General features: G+C 46.7%; 1 protein-coding gene across 1 annotated transcript in view; it reads right to left on the bottom strand.

The window, feature by feature from the left end:
• Positions 1-21,172, bottom strand: part of ANTXR2 (ANTXR cell adhesion molecule 2) — a 79,587-nt gene that overhangs the window by 50,089 nt on the left and 8,326 nt on the right. Inside the window, exons 3-9 of the mRNA XM_054172627.1 lie at positions 20,926-21,007; positions 20,014-20,121; positions 19,847-19,915; positions 18,948-19,028; positions 8,248-8,308; positions 7,088-7,183; positions 2,759-2,828 (exon numbers count right to left, since the gene is read on the bottom strand). Coding sequence (XP_054028602.1) covers positions 2,759-2,828; positions 7,088-7,183; positions 8,248-8,308; positions 18,948-19,028; positions 19,847-19,915; positions 20,014-20,121; positions 20,926-21,007 — 567 coding nt within the window. The remainder of the gene's footprint in view (positions 1-2,758; positions 2,829-7,087; positions 7,184-8,247; positions 8,309-18,947; positions 19,029-19,846; positions 19,916-20,013; positions 20,122-20,925; positions 21,008-21,172) is intronic.

Raw genomic sequence — 21,172 nt, 5'->3', positions numbered from 1 at the left:
GCCACAAGCAGCAGAGTCATGTCACACAGTATCACAGTTACTAAGGTTGGGAGAGACCCCAAGGATCATCAAGTCCAACCTGTTCCAACAGACCTCACAACTAGATCATGGCACCAAGTGCCACGTCCAATCTCCCCTTGAACACCTCCAGGGACGGCGACTCCACCACCTCCCTGGGCAGCCCATTCCAATGACGAATGACTCGAGGTGAGGAAAAAGTTCTTCACTGAGCGAGTCTAAACCTCCCCTGGCACAACTTGAGACTGTGTCCCCTGTCCTTAGGTTATGTCGTCACATAACCTAAGGACACCACAATCATCTGCTACATGGCACTGTGAAAAAAACAGGCTTTGAGAAGAAAGCTTGGTTGAACCTACAGCTGGTATTGTTTGACACTAATAACTAAATGAAGCCAGCAGCTGGAGAGTAGAAATACACAAAGGTCTAAGTCCAGGAGACAGGGTTTACTAACCCAGCATCTTGGGTGCTTCAACCTATTCCACCTGGGTTTCTGTTGCTCTGCATGTGACAACTGCAAATTCATCAGTCACTGGAAATGCCTTCAATTAGAAAAATGTAATGACACCTGCTGAGTCTTTACCCAGGAACAAAACTGCAGGTTTAAAAGTCACCAAGATAACTTTGCCTGCATGTGTTGCTTTTAATTCCAGTCAAAAGAGCACCAGAAAAAAAGCAGACCAGTTGTTGCTACATTAGCAACTAATATTAGCTGCAGCACACAAGGAATTACTGGGAGTTATCCAGCAATAGCCTGAGATGTGCCAATGGGAAGTCAAGAGTTCAAGTATGTACAGATCCCTCTAGCTGTCACTCTTCTGCATGGCAAACTGCTTATCCCTGGGCCAAAGCTGTAACTACTTCAGTATCAGGTTATGGAAGCGTATTTCACACAGTAACTTCTGAAAACAAATCTTTCTCCTGTGAACCTGTACAGGTCCTGTGTGCTGCTCCTGTATTCCTTCCTGCAAACACTGCTGAGAAGAAGGGTGCCCACCCAGGACCCTGGTCTGCAGCTGTCTGCGGCAGCCATGCTTCACAGGCCAAACAAGCTCTTCACAGGGCAAGGAAAAAATGCTGCACATTCAAATAGCTGCCACTGTTTCTTTCATCTGCAGAAGCATTTCAGGCATTTCACATCCCTTTGGCAGGGATGGGCTGTTTGCATACCCTCAGACTAACAGTATGTGGAAAGGCATTTACAGCTCCGGGTCCTGGGGTGCTCAGTACTGGGGGCCTAATTGGCTGCTGTTCCCCTGCTCTTGTAAGGTAACTCCAGTGAAATAGTTGGCATGGCGAGGAGGGGTTGTTAGCTGGACTGATTTACAGCATTCTGGTGACAGAACTGGTTCTCTCCCAGCTGCACGTGGTGCTGGTTTGCTCTAGCTCAGAGCAGTCTGTCCCAGCTGTTCTGTTGCACAGCTGGCACACAAACACACAGCCCAGCTCAGCTGGAAATGCTGCAGTGCTCTGTTTCATACACAGACACACAGGGCTAACCAACTCCTGCTGCACATCCAACAAGATCAACACTGTGCATAGCTATGTAAATGAATGTTTCAGTAACAGCATTAACACCCCACCCCCTTGCTCTGCTCTCCAGGTAACCACCGGTGTGATCCCTGCACGCCCCAGAGGGGAGCTCTAGCTGCTGCACAGAAGCTCCAATGCAGCAACCCTGCAGTGATTCATCTCAACCTCTTCCACTGGGGTTAATCACTGAAGTTACTGCTTTCCAACTGTCCTCTTCCCACTTGTTATTGAATGCACAAGCCAGATGTGTATTTGGGGTTCTGCTGTCAGGCCTACAGCACAACTGGAGTGATCAACTGCTGTTCAACTCGGAGAAGCACCACTGAAAGTCATCTGCGCAATATGCTCAGGCCTCAAACTGCTAGAGAATGAACACAGAAAAATCACCAGAGAGCTGTAAGAACTGCTGTGCTTCCTGCTGGATTCACACTGACCTCATCCCAAGCAGCTCTCTGGGAAGAACCACTTACAGAGCGGGGAGAAAACCAGCAGCCTGCAAGCCTTCACCTTCCCACGGCGCCAAGACCTGACATGCAGTTTTCAAACGCTGGACTAGCTTAGAGTTTCACAAATCTGAACAATGAAGTTGAAGTGATCTTCAAAGCCTAGGGCATGTCTGAATTTGAGAGGAGGGGGGCAGGATTAGCTCTCAAAGGGCCAGAAGTAATGTGCAGCCATGGCCAGTGACACGTAGAATACGGCTGGAACCGCAGTTGAGGCGCAGCGCTGTGAGGGGACCGCTGCTGCTGCTCCCCGGCGTGGTGAGCAGCGCTATGCATCTTGACACATAATTTTAATAATAGCTTGTAAGTGTCAGTGATAATGTAATCTACTTAACAATGAGCCCAAAGATTCTCCAGAAGAGAGCATATTATGCCCTGTTAACACAGCTAATCTGCATAAAACTTGTGACAAGCCAGACCTTTTCAGTGTTTCATAAACTGGCTGAATATTCATTTTTAAGGCACTGTCCAAATTGGTTTGGTCACAGATGACTATATAAAGTCCACACCAAAGCTGGCAAGTGCACCAGAGAAATAGCACAAGAATGAAGGAGGAAAAAACCCAAACAGACCAAAATACCACAAACCACCCCCCACAAAACCACCAAAGCACTGCCTCTAGCCAAAGCCCCTCGTGATTAGCATCAGCAAGAGCGAGCCCAGCTCCAGACAAGCAGAGGGGGACATTTGTTCCAAGTACTTACTGGCCGCTTTTGTATAGGATGGGTGCAGGGCAGAGCAAAAAATCAGATTCCACTGTTTTTGGTTTTTCATCTGCAAGAACAAATCACATGAGCTTCATTACTGTGCTGTTCCAAGGAGAAGCTGAGGTGTGAATAGGCTGCAACGTCCCTTCCCTTCTCACAGCTGGTGGCGACTGGTTTAGTGGTGTCTGGAACTTGCAAGCAGGGCAGGCAGAGTTAGGGAATAAAGCAGCTGCTTTTTTCAAGCTGCACCTTGAACACAGGAACCCTGAGCTGGCCCTAAATGAGAATGTGAGGCCACATTACACTGCTTTTACTCAGGACAGCTCATGTTCATCCAGGGAGATCACTTCCTAGAATCCAGGCCACTTCTGCAGAGCAAGAACATTATCAGGGGTTTCCTAACAACAGGAAGATAAAGGTTTGTTGCCTTGTGCACTGCATTCAAGAACCATTTCATCAGTTGCCACTGCAGCACCAGTTTCTACAGTGTTCCTCAGGATTTTGAGCCTCCAGCTGTTTGAAGAGCTCTGACACTTTAAAAGCAGGTGCCGGCAGAGCACCGTGTCCATGAGCACTCCTTCTCTGCCGCTGTGAAGAGGAGAGGAGGGAGCTCTTTCACCTCATCCATTTGGTAAGATGGGAAGAATTCTGTTCCTGAGTACAGAACCATCCTCCCAAGTTTCCCCACGACAGGACTCTTAATTTCCATACTGGAGCTGTTCCTGCAAGCACGGACTGTTTCCTGATTTAAGGATGAGAGCAGAGAAATGATCTGCCAGATAAACTTGGAGATGACTCTGTCCCGCATTTAGGGAACAGGCAGACACACAAGTAGTTCAGGGGCAGCTGAAGGAGGAGCTGTTAGCATAAATGAGCTTTTCTTATGTGCTATAATCTGCACTGACTGCTTGGCCTAGATTTGGGGCTAGTTGTGAGGTGGGGGAGAGGGATTAGCACATTGCCATATGTTTTTGTCTTAATGGTATGTTTCATAGATTATTTTTCTATCCCACAGCCACATTTGGCAGGGTTCCTTTCTAGCATTTGGTAATGGTTCTTTATAAATGCAGAAAGAGAAAGATGCCAAATGCATCGTTTAACACCAGAGCTGACAAAACAAGGGTTTGCTCAGAGGCTGGGCCCCAAGCGGCGCCCAAGCTCTCGGCAACACCGGAGTCCATCCTCATGCCGGTGGCCTCCACCACGCCCCAGATGGTGTGGGCTCTGCTGAGACTGCCAGTTTTCTGTAGAGGAGAATGCCATGACACAGGAACAATTTTCCCTTTCTTGGGACCATGTCCTTCCTGAAAGAGCCCTTTTTGTTCATCCCTGCTCCACTGTTCTCTTAGGTTTCACAAGAGACAAAAGTGCTGGGAGCCCAGCACAGAACGGTAGAGACTGACCTTGTCTGTCAAGGGCTCACATCAAATTTCCTTATTTCCTTCCTGTACTACTCCCTAAACTTTTGCTCTCGTCCACTGCTGAAGACAAGAACCTGTGTGGGTTGCAGCAGGCCTCTGACAAGCCCCCATACAGCAGACTGTGTTTTTATGCTGCAACTTGCAATAAACACATTGCTTTGCCATCCCCTCCCTGTGCCTTAGCACAGCCTTCCTAAAGCCACAAATCTCCCATCAGATGCTAGCAAGTGTCTGGGTCTTTGCTCTGCCCAAGAGCAGTTATGTCCAGCACAACACAGCTAGGGAAGGCTGAGCAACCAGGGCACTGCAGAGAGCAGTCTCAGAAAACACATCCAGGGTTATTTAAAGAAGACAAAACACTTCGGTCATTCTTCACCGACCCTCCTCCAAGCTGATCAAAGGCTTTCCGGGTAGCCTTCCCCCGGCCTAAGGAATGTCTACAGTGAGAGCCATGATGCAGCAGACCTGCTGCAGAATTTGCAGCCTGTTGCCCCTTGTTCTCAGTGGGAGGGGAGAGCCCACCTTAGCACTTCCAGCCCTGCAGCCGCCTGTATGAATCCTACTTAATGGCTTTGGCCACTTAACTTTTCTGTCCTTCCTTAAAGGTTGTGTCCTGGGCTTCTGCCCAACCTTGCCAGTTTCCTCTGGGTATTCTCCACAGTGGATTCTTCCCCCACTTGCAGCACAGAGCACACTAAAAGCAAAGTTCCTAGGGGATGTGGTTGGCAGCACAGCCTTGTATCCAGCCAACACCACAAGCTGCCCATCATTAAATACTCCACTTCAGTGTCTGCTGCTAGCACTGCTACAAAACAATGCCACAACTTTAGTCTGACAGTAGCACCTGCCAGCAGGTTTAGATTTGTGATGTTTATGGAAGGTGGCTAAATCCCTCCTCACTTCTCACATTCTCTAGGTCCTTGTCTCCACCAGGTCACGGATGGCATGAATGCCACGATGCACACAACCACGCTAAGCCAAGCCCCAAAACCCTCCGGTGAGGAAGGTGCTGGTGTTTTACTTTCCCAGCTGGACAGACTGGGCTGTAGAGAAATAACTGCTGATGGGAAACGTGTCAGGAGCAGAGCAGGACCAGAACTGAGGAGTTCTGATGAGCTGCAAAGCAGACAATTTAAGCTGTAATAATCCTCAGGTCAGGTAACTGCTATCTCAGCTGTTTACCATACAGAGTACAAAATAGCTGTGTTCACCTGGAACTCAACCAGGCTGATTCCTCTCTTCTCAAAGAGGGACATCACAACAATAAATACACAACAGCAGCAACAATGTTGCCACATTCCAAACTCTAGGCTCCATGAAGCTAATTGAGGCCCCAAGTTTAAATAAGGAAGTTACAGTTTATGGTTACAAAAGGGTTGCCTTTGTTTGCTCTGTTACTGAAACTGAAGGGAAATTTACACCAGCAGAATTTCTGTGCAGGGTTTGCCTTTATCCAGAGCTATCCTGTTATTCTTCCACATTATGTTAGATATTTAAGAGGCAGGAGAGATTGGCAGCCCATTCCAGTACATCTGATATCCAGAGCAAGGAGGAAAATATAAGGAAACAATGTTCAGTTGGGTAGGAATTAAAGACAGGCTAATACAAAAATCAGACAGAGGTAGGGAAAAAATGAGTTGGTTTTTTTCTACAGGTGCATTTGTGGTCATTTTCCAGTCTGGCTTGCTTCTAAAGGATACTGCTGGAGCAAGAAGTTGGATGTAGTTAGACTAGCCATCCCCTTTAGCTTCTGGATATAAAAACCAGCACAGGTTTCCAATAATTGTATTTTTTTTCCACCATCATCTACCTTGTGCCAGTTCAGGGAACAGAGCAGCACACAGAGATTAATCCAAACTCCAGCAAGACTTTTCATCTGCCCTGCTGCAAGTTAATACACAGAGCAAGAGAAGACCAAGTCTTCTTGCTGAAAATTGCACCCTCCATGAGCAAAACTTGCACGAAGAAAACACTCTGCACGAGCTGGCAATGACTTTTAGAGCTTTTCTAACTTGTGCAGCAGTCTGCTCAGAAAAATCTCCCCAGTGGCAACCTGTAGCTTGATAAAGGAATCACCAAGGATTGTCACTGACCCATGGTGAGTACTAGTAACAACAAACCACCCATCTGCCCCTCCCAAAACAAAAGACCAACCCAAAGCTGCAGGGAAAGTGCCTGTAAAAGATGCCATAGTCACTCTGAAACAGAGTTTCTTTCCATAGCCCAGGAAACTTGAGTCCAGCTAGGGAGCTGGCTGCAGCAAGACCCACTCCTAGAGGAGAGTGATGCTTGAGACACCAAGTTGTTGAACCATGGTAAAATAGAAGGACAAAATAGTACCAACTGCCCTGACTTGGCCTTATTCTATACCTCTGCAGGAACTCTAGGAAGAGGAGAGGCACTCACACTCTACAAAGCCTCTGAAATAAACAGCATGATGGCACCACACTGGTGTACACCACAGCATGGGCAGAGATGCTCCAAGACAAGCTAAGTGCAGCTTGGAAAACAATACTTGTGGGAATCAGGGTGAGAGCCTGTGTCTTGGCCTGGGCCATCTTATAAGAAAGGGCACTTGGCCAGTACACCCTCTGGTCATTTCTTCCATCAGCAAGCTTCTCCCCACTTGATCATCAGAAGCCAGACAATTCTCACCATGTGCTCTCCCACAGCCAGCTGGGCTGCCAAACACCAGTAATGGTCTACAGCTAATAGCATTTAGTAGCAAACTCAAACCACTGAGCAAGGTGTGAAATAACTTGAACCCTCTCACTAATCCTGAAAGATTTCCTGTTCTCATCCTAAATATTCTTCTTGTGATTTTACTTAAAAGAGGTAATGAGAAGCAAAAGAAATCACTCCTTAGGAAATATAAAGGCAGCTCATCTCAAACTTCAATACTTACAAATGGTAGTTCCATTCACTTGATAGGTACAAGTAATGCCATCAGTCTTCCCACCAAGGGTTAAGCCATTCCCTCTAAGAACAACTTGAAACTCCTCTGGAGAAAAGAAAGCAAAAGCCTCAAATCACCAATCATTAGCACACTGCACTAAGTTAGGCAAGGAGAAATCCAAAGTAACCTGCAGTAAATGAAGCACAACATAGTAATGCTTCAAATTTACTCAGGTCTCCCTTTTAAGTGACCCCTGGGACTGCATTCTTCAGTTGGGTGACTACAGGAAAAACAAGGACTTCTTCCCAAACCTTCATCACTGAGACAATCCTATTAAAATGGCCTCTGATTCTGAATGCCACAGGATCTGGGGCTCAGTAAGGAACAGTTCCTCAGTGAATTCTCTGGTCAGTGAGAAATCTGGGTGCCATAGCAAGGAGACCCTCTGGCCCACTTAATGAAGCAAAGATTTCTGCTTACTCCTGTTCCTCTGGAAGTTGCATGAGGGCCACACTATTTGCAGAGGAAGTTAAAGGGTCTGTTTACCAAGGCCACTGATTTCATTCAGACCATCCACATTACTACAAAAGCACCAAAAAAGGAGATTTTGCAACAACCTTCTTTTGATCAGTCTCAAACTCTGTGTGGATCATGAAACACGGAGAGAAGAAAGGCCTCAAAATTCTGTGCAGCTCTTCCACCTTATGAATGCATTGCCACTTGCTGCTCAAAAACACAGCCAAAGGCTTTGCTGCTTGCACTGCACAAATCTGGGGCAGGGCACTAGAAACACTGCCATGAATTGGAATATGGACCTTGGTTACCAGGATTCCCAGAACTGAGCTCCATGACCATGGGTACAGCACTATTTGAGTGTCACAGAATGAGTGTCACTGCTTTGAATAAGAGGACAAGTGCAGAGCAAGTCTAATGGGATAGAAGCAGATAAAGGAGTCTTAGATGTTTACCTGCATGACCTAAACTATGGGAGCAAGCCCTTGAAGACAGCTCCTCTGAGCGATCAAATGAGTCAAGCAGAAGGATCTGATCTTGTTTAAATTCCTTGAGGATTTCTGTTTTCTAGAGACCTGGTGGCTTCTCTTTGGATGAAGCAGGGAAATGACAGTTCTGTAAGCACTGGATAGTATTTTAAAATGACAAAAACTTACCTCCCACACAGACACTGGATGGCTCCAAATATAGAATCTCAGTGCATGACTGCTTCAAAACCTATTGCAAAGGAGGAAACTGGTCAGACAAGGTTTTGGAGTGCAACCCCAGTGAGAACTCTTTTAAAGCAAAAGCTTGTCCCTAAAAGATACATGTGCACAACTTAGGACATGGCCTTGGCAACACAAAACTTCTGCAGGCCTGCACAGAGAAGCCTCCTAAGAGCTCATAAGACTTGGATTAGTTTGTTAAATATGGGGCAGTCTTCAAATCATAATGATGCCTGACTGTGGTCTTGAAGTATCTGCCCAGGTATCAAACTTCATTTTCCATGAATCAAAATTCTAATGTTTAAGCCAAAAATTAGTCACAAGGAGCCTGATCCAAAACAAAATCCAGTCAGAAGCAGTATTCCAGCAACCTGTGGGTCAAGCCAAGTGCAAGTTATTCCAAGTGCTGGCAACCTGCCCCATGCACAGCAGAGCAGGAGCATACAGTGTTCTCCACTCTGCTGCCTTCTGTCAACTGGGGGCTGCACTCTTAGCCCAGTCAGCCTGCTTTGGTTCTCCAACCAGTCAGGGAATACTCCTCCAAAAGGCTGGGATAAAACAATAATCCTACAGGTGATTTAGAAATCCAAGGAGGAACTAGACACTTTTGACTGATGTGTACTTCTAAAGGTCTAGGACACCACCCCTAGCTTTAGCCAAGTCACATTTCACCATTTACAGAATGGTCACTTAAGCAGAGGCACAACCAGCACCCAGGGGTTGGTTACTGCAGACCACTTCATCTCAAAAAGGAATGGTCAAGCCTGTCTGACTACAACTGTGCTGGAACCTAACAGGGAGACCATGCTCTCTTCCCACAGCCAGGCTGTGGGCTCTTACTCCTTGCTGCTGCCCAGGAGGGAGCTGTGATACCCAGTACTGAAATGTTAATCCCCTGCTCTAGCAGCTAATGGGGCTTCTGATGACTCTTGAAGCTTGTAGGATTAAACACAAACAACTGAGTTCAGCTTCCTTCCACCTTGTCATGATAATGTGTGATTCCCCCCCACCCCCCAGTGGCTTTCAATTTTCCTCTCAGAAAACTTTCCTGATACCTTTATGCAGCCTTCCCTGTAATAAGTGCTCTATTTTTAGCAGACATTCATACATCACCTACCAGCTGGAATCAGTTCAGGTCCTTGCAGTCATGTGCACAGTATAAAGTCCTGTCACTGTCCCCTCTCTACCTCCATTTGCCAAAATTGTGCTTGCTCCCCAGCTGGCCTAACCATGTCAGTAAAGGTCACTCTGTCCTACTTGACTCATCTCTCCTTCCTTTAAATGCACCTTTTCTGACTCTGCCTGCTCTGCCTGCCAGTGATTCCTGCTGCTACTTATCCAGGTCCAGCAGAGCAATGGCAAGTACATGTTTGTTAGGACAAAAGGCAAGCTGAGCTCCTCCAGAGAAGCCTGCCTCCTCTGATCTCCTGTCTCCCCACAAACTGCTGCTTGCTTCAACCTCCAGTTACAAGCATGAAGGAGCACTTCAAAAGCAGCCACTGTGCACGTACCTACCCCTGCTGAGACAGCAAGGGAGAGCTCTAGAAAAAATGCAGCTTCAAGCTGAGTGCAAGCCAGCTGAGCATCCCATCCCACCTCCAAAAAAGGACTCAGCATTTGGATTCCTATCTCCACGCTACACAAAGTGAAAACCAGAGCATTCTTGCAGAGGGTCAACCCCCACTGACTGCACCAAGCACAGCCAGTGCCACTGCTGCTCTCTGCCTGTCCTGCTGGCAGCATTCCTGGCCTTCTCCAGTTCAGGATAAGCAAGGGAATGATCTGGCACTGCAAATTCATTATTTAGAGACCTACTGCCCACAAGAAGAGTTGAAATAATCACTATATAAGGCCATCCTTGAATGGGCCAGTTAAGCACTCTGCTGACAGAAAATAAGTGCCATTAAGACTGTAAACTGCCTTAGTTTTACAGCACACGGGGAGAGATTCAGAGAGGTGATGTGACCCACTTCATTTCCAGAGCTCCACACCAAATACAGGGTGCTCTCCTGGGCTTACAAAGGCTCCCTCCTGCTGGTCTCCTCCCTGAAGGTGAGCTGTCCCACAAAGATACATTTCCCCCAAACCAAAGTGCAAACCAGAACTGGAACCTGTGAGCCCGTGTCCCGTTGTCTTCCAGCTGCAGAACTGGAGAGCTGTGGAGGATCTACCGAGCGGTTGCTATTCCCATCTTCTCTTCAAGCCCTACACTGTCCATCTCAAGCTATTTTGGAGTCTAACAAGCCACAGTTGTGTGCTCAATGCCACTTTACTCCTCCTCAGGTACAAGCAAGTACACCTGTGTGTTCTTCTTACAACAGCTGCAGACACTTTACCAACTTTGCATTTTGGGACCACTCTTCACCTGGGGAATTTTTCTGCGAATAACTTCATTGTTAAGCAGTACTTCTGATCCCTCTCAACCCTTATCAAGTGGCTTGAATTGCTAAGCACTTCCCACCAGAAGGCTCCCCAAGGCTCACATGAACTTCACAGCCCACTTCCTAAATCAGCAGTTTAGCATTTCTGTCATTAATAAAACATTTAATTCAATTAGAGATGTTTTACAGAAACATTGTCGGTTTCTGACCTGTAGGTGTCTGAACAGAGAAACGGGATCCTGTTTTGTTAGGCTGGAGCTGCAGAAACAATGCACCTACACCAGTAATTACATTAGCATAGAAAAGGCAGATGTCCCTGCAAGGAATTGCCAAAAGGCAGCCAGAGAACAAGATGATGTAAGGCTCGTTAGTGCTTACAGCCTCTGCAAACTCCACCTCTGTGGATTCATTTTGCCTTGGCACAGATCTCGCCCCTGCCTCACGCAAACATTTCTTCCTGCAGGAAAGAAGCCCTCTGCAGCTTCCAGTGCCTCTTTCTCTTGTCACAGGCTGCGGCCAGCTCTGCTTTGACTCACTTCACGCTTGCTGCTGCCTCTTAGAAGCTCTCAGGATTTAAGCAGCAAAGCAGAACGGCTCCTGCAGCTTTTGAAGTATTGTGACTGCCACGCACTCAGAACATACTGCGGAGCAGAGCCCTACCATGCGGTACAGTGTTACAGGCAGGCTCAAACAACTTTCCCTTCCAGCACTTTAATGACTTTAACGTTCCAAGAAATTGTGAGAACAATGCAGCAGTAACGAGCCACGGGCACCCAACTGTACATCGACAATTAACCAAATATGCTAAGTGTCAATTTATTTCACAGCACCATTCGATTGTTCTTAGCCCCAGCCTGCAGTTCAAAAGTTTTTGGCAGCATGGGCACCATAAACCATCACTGGCCTGGCATCTGCTCCTCCCCACATCTGTGGGCTGAGCTCAGGCTCTGGGGCAGGTCGTCAGCACAGCTGCATTCTTTACCGAACCACCGTGACCGTTTTAAACTTCACTGTTTGAAACTAGGAAACGCTCGGGGGGAGCGGGGGTGAGGTGTTTGCTGGTGTGAGCTGCTGGAGGAGCAAAGCTCTTGGACACCTGATCAGACTTGGCAGGCTCCTCATTTTGAGCAAGCCAAGATTTCTAGAGTCACCACCGTCCTTTACTCCCAACAGTTTAGCTCCACACATGCACCCCTCTGCTTACATCACTGCTCACTGGAAGCCCACCCCAAACCAAGCTGCCTTGACTCTTCACAGAGGAAGGCAATCTGGTTCTGTGAGGAAAACTTATGCACAGAAAAAGGCAGCTAACATGCTACTTCCAGAAACAAGTCTTAAAGGAGGAAAAGAATGTTCAACCTTTAAAAATGATCTTATGTGTTCTACTGAGGGATGGCAAGACATGTGCAAGATGTGCCAACACGCAAGAGAATCTCTTCCACAGTGCTTCTGCAGAGGTACTGTGTGCAGCACTCGTGCCTTGAGTACTACTGAGTCATGTGTGCCCTCACTCCTAAAGGTGTGCTGCACAACTCAGGAAGATGGCAAAACAGCACCACAGAAAGCCTTCAGTGATACTCAAACAGCTAAATCAACTCCAGTGGCTTTTGCATAGAGATTTCAAGCCTTTTGTTTTCCTCTCTCCATTCCAAATGTGGGGTTCATCATTTTCCCTAGGCATGCTATAAACACATCACCTAGTGAGCAACACACATCCAACCATGAGGAAAGCAGCTCTAGGACCTATGGCAAACTGCAAACATGGTTCAAGCTGCAGAAGCTGTGTCTGCAATGTGATACATGGAGGATGTGCTTCTACACACACTGTGCCACACACTTCTCAGCCAGCCATGAGCCCTGCACCCCACCAAGCTGCACCTCCTTTAGTTCTGCCCTCAGTCAGTGGTAAACACACTCTAGTTAGCCACTACAACCTTGTAATGGTTACTGCAGGACAGACACTGAACTGAGTAACAGGGACTACAAGGGGGGCAGGAAGGGACAGTGGCACATCCTACAGCAACCCCATCAAACAGTGTCCAATAACCTATGAGCACTGAAAACCACCTCCAGCATTGCTAGGCTCAGGTGGATCTGTGCACACAGACAAAACCTCTTTGGACTGTCAGCTGCAAGGAGGGGTTCCCTAGGCTATTTCCTAGCTAGGGATTGCCTGCACCTTTGGCTCCCATCAAGTACTGACCAAGGAATGCTCAGAATGAGTTGAGCAGAACCAATCACAACTGAGTTCACACAGGTGCTTAGTTTAGTTCCTAAGATGATCTTGCTTCATTTCTGCTGATCAAATGAGCTGGGCCCATGTTCCCATGTGGGTTTATTTTCCTATGAGTCATTTAGACTTGCAACTGGCAGCTTTATTCCTTTTCCCACCCCCTGTAATTTAAAACATTCTCCCCCCCACCCCCAGATTGCTGAGGCAGTAAAATAAGATAGAAAGCAAAGCAGACAGTGCTTAGTTGGTGTCATGTACTCATTTTCTGTCTTTTTCCTAGAGAATGAAATGCTGACTGTCCACAGATCAGGACTCACTGAGCCTTACAACATGTACAAGTGACCATGTGTGAAAGTAGGGTGGTGAAAAACCAAGGCTGTATGCACACCAGCAGCGTTACAGGCTTCCCCCACTCATGGGTTGTTTCTAACCTGAATGGGATTTCTGCCCCCTTACACTGTGGTTACGAGTCAGGCTTGAAGGAGGTTAAAAGAGAGAAGTCACAGCAAAGGGACTACAGCAGCTAATACCTGATGGGATCTACCTCTGTCTGCTGCCAAACATCTGTGCTCCTACTACAGCTCGCTGCCCATGCCAGCCTGCTCCCTGACCCCGCTCAGCAATGCTGTGCACAGAGTCAGGCTAAAGGAGGCAGGGGGAAGGTGGCTGTTGTGTGCCCTATCTAAATGGAAAAAAAAAATAATCCCTGAGACATATGGTCTGGCACAAAATATCCATCAGGGAGAAGCCTGGTGCAGTGTCAGGTGAGTGAGGACACTCTAATTGCACAGTGCCCAAGCAGCACCTCCCCATTTGCTATCACCGAGTAAACTACATGGAGATGACAAAACCGTGGGTCATAAGAGATGTGTATTTTAACAGCACCAGACCCTTTACCCTCAAACTAAGAGCAGCCCTGAAGCCATTAGTTTTCAAGTAATGCAAATAAGAATCAAGACAAACCATGGCTTTCCTTAACAGGAAAACACTTGCCTGGGCTTTTGGTCTTTTTAAATAGAAAGGAAAATCTGGCTCAAAGAAACTTATCACTAAGGAAACACTACATTTCATTTGGACTTTTCAGTGCTTCATTTTCAGCAAGTTTTACAGCATCCCTTATGTAACAGAGCTGATAGCCATGCAAGGAGAGCTGACAAATCAAATCCAAATCACAAGGCACATGCATGCTCACGCAAACTGGAGCCATGTCAGTTCTGTTGCCGGCTTATCAAGCTCTCCGTTCTCCAGGAGAACATTATATGGTTTGTAATATGTCAGAGAATGTCAAATTAAGGGCTGCACAGCAGTGAAGGGTAGAGCAGAAAGCATTCTATTCCAGGCCATTGATTCCTTTTAACAACTACATGCAGTAATTCCCAAAACTATCTACTGGGTCTCAGTCACACGGAAAGAAAAGCACAGCGTCAGTTCTAAACCCTGCACCCAGCGCAGCCTGGCTATTAGACCATCCAAGGGCATTACAGAAGATGACTGATTTAATCAGAATAATTCTTTTAATGACAACTTGTTGCATTTCTCCTCCCCCCACCTCCTTACATGTTTAATAGTTCGCTTCCTGGGTTCCCAGTGCATAAACTGAGCATATTTTCTTCCTACAGGAAATGAGCCAATTAAGTTGATGTATAATTGATAATGAACTGTTTAAGCTGATTTTGCTCTTGAAAAATCTCAACAGCGTGCAGCCAGTTGGCTGACCCTGCTCCCCTCATCTGCAGCTGAGTGGGACAGTTTAAGGAGCAAGGGGGAAGCAGACTGTAAGCAAGGTAGACTAGAGAGGAAATCCAGCTCCAGTGAGCTGAGCTGACTCAGGGCACAGCATCGACTGCTTCCAAGTAGCACAGCCCCCGATCAGTGCTCAATAACCAGGCTGGTTGGCCACTGAGGCACAGGCTGCTTATAAGAGGCTCAGCAAAGCTTCACACCTGAGGTGCTGTGACTACCAGAATGCTGACCCATGCAAAGGCTGGAGCAGGTTGCTGCAAAGTCATTGCAGTGAGCTCTACAATGAAAAAGCTCTTGCCTACCTCACCACAACTGACCACCACTCACCAGGCTTTGCTCTTTCCATTCTCTGGCAGCAGCTCACTGTCCCTCGTGGGTTGGTTGCCTCTTTCCCTGACAACTTTGTTAGACTACAGCACACAGACACAGGTCTGCTTCTCACCAGGCCTTACCAACAGCCTGCATGGCCCCTTCTCCCTGCTCAGACACTGGCTAAGGAGTGGTGGCAATGGCTGTCACCACATCCAGGATGAGAAGTGCCTGGTCAGGTGCTAGAAGCTGCACACCTGCAAAGTGAGCAAGCCAAAGAGAGCTCAACAACTGAGCACTTGTATTGCTAACCTTTCTCAGGTAGAGTTCCTCAGAAATTTTCCAACAACTAAAGACAAAACAATTCTAGACTGAGCTCTTTCTAAAGTCAGCTCTTTCTAAATCAGCTCCTTCCTCTCAAGTTCTGCATGTATCCATTCCTCTAGTCTTATCAGATAAGTTTTGTTGGGTTTCTTAAGTACAAATATATTTCAACTTCCTGGATTAAGTGCTGCCAACTCACTTTAGTATAAGAACGTGTTTAAGTCTACTTAGAACTGTCACACACTAATAATGTTTCTAGAGCTCCATTAACGTAACTTTAAAGGCACAAGCCTTGTCCAATTCTGCCTGCAGAGACAACCAGACAACTTTCACTCACAAATCAGTAGGACTTGTGTCTGCTTAAGCGAAAGGGGAAGCAGGGATCTTTCACTGGATTTGGTTTCCAGAATGTGGCACACAAAACCCAAACCTCATGCAGAGAAACGTGCCACCAAAGCAGGCAAAGCATGGCAGAATTGCAGGAGGAACTGGAAATGCAAGATGATGCTCAGAGTGTTCTGGGAACGTTACAGAAACTCCAACCTCACCACGGACACTGTCTTGACTTCAAGTGCTAGCAGCTCCTTGGCTCCCAATTCCTTGATTTCACTGCTGCCTCTCAGGACTCCTCCATTCATTGTTTCAGAAGTGATCAAACAGTTAAAATGAGCAGTGTTAGGAAAGGGAACACACCCTGCTTCTATGAACACAAACATCTGCTGCTGCCCTCCTTGACAGGGGTGTCCAGCCCTGGTTTTTACATTATGGAGAAGAGTTTACCTGATGCTGCAGATAGCATCCAACTCCCTCAAGGCTGTCAGCTCCACAGTCTCTGTCACCCCACAGAAAGTGATCCCTTAGGGCAAGTGTGAGTCTGACTGAGCTCCAAGGCTTCCCAAGACCATATCTGTTCAGATGCAGGTGAGACAGTCTTGGCTTAGTTTGCTTCCAGACTGCACCTTGGTATCAAGAGATGTGCAGCCACACAAACCCACCCCCAGCAGCAGGCAGGAAGGTGCTATTTTGGTTAGGGCAGATGGCCTCAGGTCTAACCAAGTAAACAATAAATTCCCAAATGGTTCTTTATCCAGCAGATTTAAATAAGTAACAATGTAACACAAATCACACACAGGACAGGAAGGGAAAGAAGAATGGGTTTCATTTCCTTACATATTGCAAAGCTGTCACAGTGATGTAAATTGTGCTCTCCTAAAGCCTTACAGCTCACGCTGCCTTGGCTGCTCACGAGGCCATGCTCCATGTAATTACCAACCAAACCACATCAGTGAGCTGCTCCTGAGAGCCTTAGCACCTCGCCTCCAGCAACTCCTGCTTACATTCACCATGACAGTGTTCTTTAGTTACTACTTTGTGAAGCCAGATATGAGCAATGCCAGAAGAGCTGGAAACTTCACCAAACACTCTTCTCTCCACAGAGCCCTCAGCTGATACCATTCAACAGAAACCCAACACAAGCATAGTGGTGCTGAAATCCTTGCTTGCTTTGTTGGGATTTTATCTGAACTAAGGTGCTCAAAACACAATGAAAGCTTATCAGCACCCCAGCTAGGTTTTCTCTGAATCCCAACTACCTTCAACATTAATTCCTGGCCACAATTAAACTTATTTTGTGGACCTCCTCAAAGCAAATAAACTGATCTAATTGCTTAGACTTCACACAAGTGCAGCAGCAGGTACTAGCAGACACCCTCTGACAAAGCATCCCTTTTTTCTTATCAACAACTGAAGATGAACTGCTTCACTCTCCTGGAATTTGCTGCAAGTGAACAAAGTAGCAGCCAAAAACTGCCACAACTGAGCCCAGCACAGACAAATCACAGAACTGCCAGGGACCTCAAGGATCATCCAGTTCCACCTCCCCTGCCATGGGCAGGGACCCCTCACACTAGATCACGTTGATCAGAGCCACATCCAGCCTAGCCTTAAAAACATCCAGGGATGAGGCCTCAGCCACCTCCCTGGGCAACCTGTGCCAGTGTCTCACCACCCTCACAGCGGAGAACTTCTTCCTAACATCCAATCTGAATCTACCCACTTCTAGTTTTGCTCCATCCCCACTAGTCCTATCACTACCTGACACCCTAAAAAGTCCCTCCCCAGCCTGCTTGCAGCCACAATAAGGTCTCCTTGGAGATTTCTCTTCTCCAGACTCAACAGCCACAGCTCTCTCAGTCTGACTCCATAGCAGAGGAGCTCCAGCTCTCTGCTCATCCTCATGTCCCTTCTCTGGAGATGTTCCAGCACTCCCAGAAGCTATCAAATCACTAGCACTACCCAGTTTTGTTTGATCTTTACCCTAACAAATGAGACTGATGCAGGTAAGACTGATGTCAGTTGATATTTCCTATCAGAAAGGCCTTCCTGTGCTCCTTTATTTATCAGCAATACATTTCCCACAGCCCTGACAGCCACGATGTGAGAGTCTTTAAGGACAGAAATAGCAGTAAGCCAAGCGCTGAAATGTGCATTCCAGCTGCAGTCTGTTAAATGAAAGCCTAAACAACTCAGGAGCTCAGTCACAGTTTAAAGGAGCTATGCCCCTTAGCTGCAGAACAGTACACCCAAAGCTCAAGTTTACTGTACAGTCCCTGCCAGTGCTAAGCTGATGTCCAAGCAAGGCATTCTCATTATGTTTCTCTTCTTCTGTAAGTCTGTGGCTTCCATGTTGCACCACTTAGCACTAGCTCATTCTTGTAAGACTTCAAATGGCAAAGCATGAGATTTTTCAAAAGCAGTACCACATGGGCTGTACTGTCTTTGCAGGAAAAGAAATGTCACTGATTGAAAAGGTTGATTATAGCTCTTCACAATGTGCAAGGAAGAGTCTGAAATTACATTTATTTTAAGCACCAAGAAGGAAAGTAAGTTGCTTCACTGTGACATTAACTTCCACAAAACCCCACACTATTCAAGGGAAGTGATAAACTCATGGCTGTGTAATATCCTGTGGGTGAGTAGTATCCTCTCTTCATTAGAAAAAAAAGAGGAAAGGGAAATGAATTCAAGTGAGATCTCTCCCAGGAAAAGGATTTTGTTATTGGTTCTGGCCTGACTTCTGCCCTCCTGCTGCCTACATGCAGCAGCAGCACTGTTAACCTTCAATAAAACACACCACTTGTAGTTTAAGGCAAATAAACTGGGATCCCACAGCCAAAATACTGTCAAACCACTGATCACAACCAAAATGTTGCTCCTGCTTCGATCCCTTGCAAATCAGAGTAAGCAGTTGAATGGCCTCATCCCACTGCTAGGAGTTTCTCACGGCATGCTTTAAAGAAGAGGAACTGAAAGCTTCAGCACTTCTTGGGCAAGCAAGTGGTTCAGGTCAAGGCTGAAGTATGTATTCAGAATGCTTCTCTGTATAGGAAGAATTGGCAGCTCCTACACTGCACTCGCTCCTAAGGATTTTAACCAGGTGCTCTCAACTCTCCTGGAGTAAGAGACTCAATTGTTTTCAGACTAAACCTACAGCAGCCATTCCTTAATTCATGCCCCCCCCAACCTCACCACACCTGTAGGGACTACTCAAACTCTACACAGGTCTGTGCACAACTAACTGCAGTAAATAATAAACCAAGTGGGACAGCAGAGCAGGCTGTGATTGCAAGGGAGCATGAAGCTTATTGCCCAATACTCACAGAATTGATTATCCCCTTAAGTGCTTGGAATCCTCCAGTGACAGGGAAGACTTGCTCTTTTGTGTCAGCAATTTTTTCCAGCTTTGGAGAGAAAACATGTGCAAACAAGTGAATCACCTGCAAAACTAAATTTGCCACACTGCTTTTCACCCTGGAGATGTGAATAGGTATCTAAAAACAACTCCCATCAGCTCCAGGAAGAGAAGGAAAATTTTCAGTTCCCTCTCAGCTAGCCATGACTTTACTAACTGGGACAACCTGCTAAATCCTACTTGCAGCTTAGAAAATGTTGCAGCAGTGAGCCCTTGTGTCAGACCACCACACTAAGACACCTTTCAGGACTGCTATCTTGGCAGCTACTTTGGAACTCTTTCCAGAACTGCCTTCCCTGTTTGCTCTGCCTTCCATTACAAAGCCTCCCAGAAGAGAGGTCTGTTGTATACTTAGTCAGTGCAGTCACTTTCACAGTGCAGGAGCAGCTGCAGCCTTCATAAGGACATAGACAACTCCAGAAGAGCTCTCGGCCAAGGAAGGACACGAGCCTGCCTTTCTTTTTCTTATCCCAAGGCTGCTGTTACACAGCTGCTGGAAGGCTGTCTATAGCCACTCTGTTCATGTGGCCTGTGCCCTCAGTTGGCTGCCATCTGAATGAAAAGGGCTTTGCCTGCATCCTTCCCTCCTGGCAGCTGCCACTTAGCAAGGGTATTTCCGATGGCTCTTGGCAATGCAAGTGACACCCACACGTTCTACTCATGCCTGTGCACACATCTGAGGATCTGAGCCAGACAAGACATTATCCTGCCTGATGTAAGCAAAATTAATGTCTATGTTCCTTAACATTAGCTGTATAAAAGGCTGTGACAAGGTGCTGCCCAGTGATCTAAAACATTAATTCTTACCTGTTCTTGTACAAAATCAAGGACACCAACGCAGTAAACTCTAGCTCCCAGCTCTCTGGATCTCTTGGCCTGCCCCAGAATAGAACAGAGGAATAAACATTTTCTCATTCCACAGGCAACACCCAAACTCTTCAGAATGTAACACACATTTTTCACCTAGTGCTCACCTCTTTCTCTGCATACAAGGGAATCTGACCATCTAGCTTGCCATCTGTCAATGCAATGATGATACTTGAAAACCTTGAGGCTCCTTGCTTCGCAATCTGCACGTTGGCCTGAAAACAAAAACATATTTATCCAGCTTCATTGTCAAAGTCCACCTCAGCTCTTAACCAAGGTGTGTCTTGTAGGAAGCACAGCATCTGGAACAACGCTCAGCCTCCTCTCCAAACCCATCTCTCGTGACAAGGCTCTGCCTCCCTTCAGCTCACCACTGATAAGGAAACCATTCATCAGGATTTCCCAGTCACCAGTGAGCCGCTGTTTTTAGGCAGTAACAAACCTGTTTGCTGAGCTTTTCAGCCTCCAAATTGCCTAAGCATAAAGGAAGAATTGGAGGTTTTATCCACAGCAGTGAAACCCAGCTCCTCACCTCATCCCTCACCTTCAGGGCCTGAGTCTTCCAGTAAAATCACAAAGTATACTTCAATTGCCCATATCTCAGGAAAGTACAGGCAGTTGGAACTCCATAATTAAGACAGTACAGAATTAAGACTATTTGTCTTGAAAATGCTGATCCATGTAGTAAATTCTGTTCCAGAAGGCACTGTTAGTATCCCAGCCTCACAGAGCTGTGTGTGGCTATTTCCCATGCCATTGGTATGCTGTGCCAGCTGCCACATTCACGACAAAACTGCTCTCTACTGTGAGGGAGCAAGTCAAGGAAACTCCACACGGCAGTCCTCTGTGATGCAAGGGATCTGCAGAGTGTCTGGGCAATCTTGAGACCTCTTAAGAAACCAAACTGATTTCAGTGTAACAGACTGAGGCACATAATCAGGCATCTGTGTTCCAGGTTGTTGCTGGTGCTACCCAAAGGCTGAAAAGAGGCTGTTTTGAGTAAGATGAGAAAAACCTACCTGTTTTAATCCTTCGTGTATGTATGTGTCACCAGCTGGTTTCACCTCCTCCAAATCCTTAAGACCCTTCTTGATTTTCTCTCTGAATGCAGAAAGATAAAAGACTGTTAGTGTGATTTGAAGTGGGGAAGGGGGTTAGTTTGTTGATGAAAAAAATCAGTGTTTGCCCTAAAGGAGATGTGAAGTACAATGTCTAGCTGAGATACCACATGGAGGCAGGTTCGGTACTCGCAGCGGAAGCGGTGCT

The sequence above is a fragment of the Dryobates pubescens genome, chromosome 24, assembly GCF_014839835.1.
Source record: "Dryobates pubescens isolate bDryPub1 chromosome 24, bDryPub1.pri, whole genome shotgun sequence".
In the NCBI taxonomy this organism is placed as follows: Eukaryota; Metazoa; Chordata; class Aves; order Piciformes; family Picidae; genus Dryobates; species Dryobates pubescens.
The sequence above is the reverse complement of the archived record's forward strand: the minus strand, read 5'-3'. Positions and strand labels throughout refer to the sequence as shown.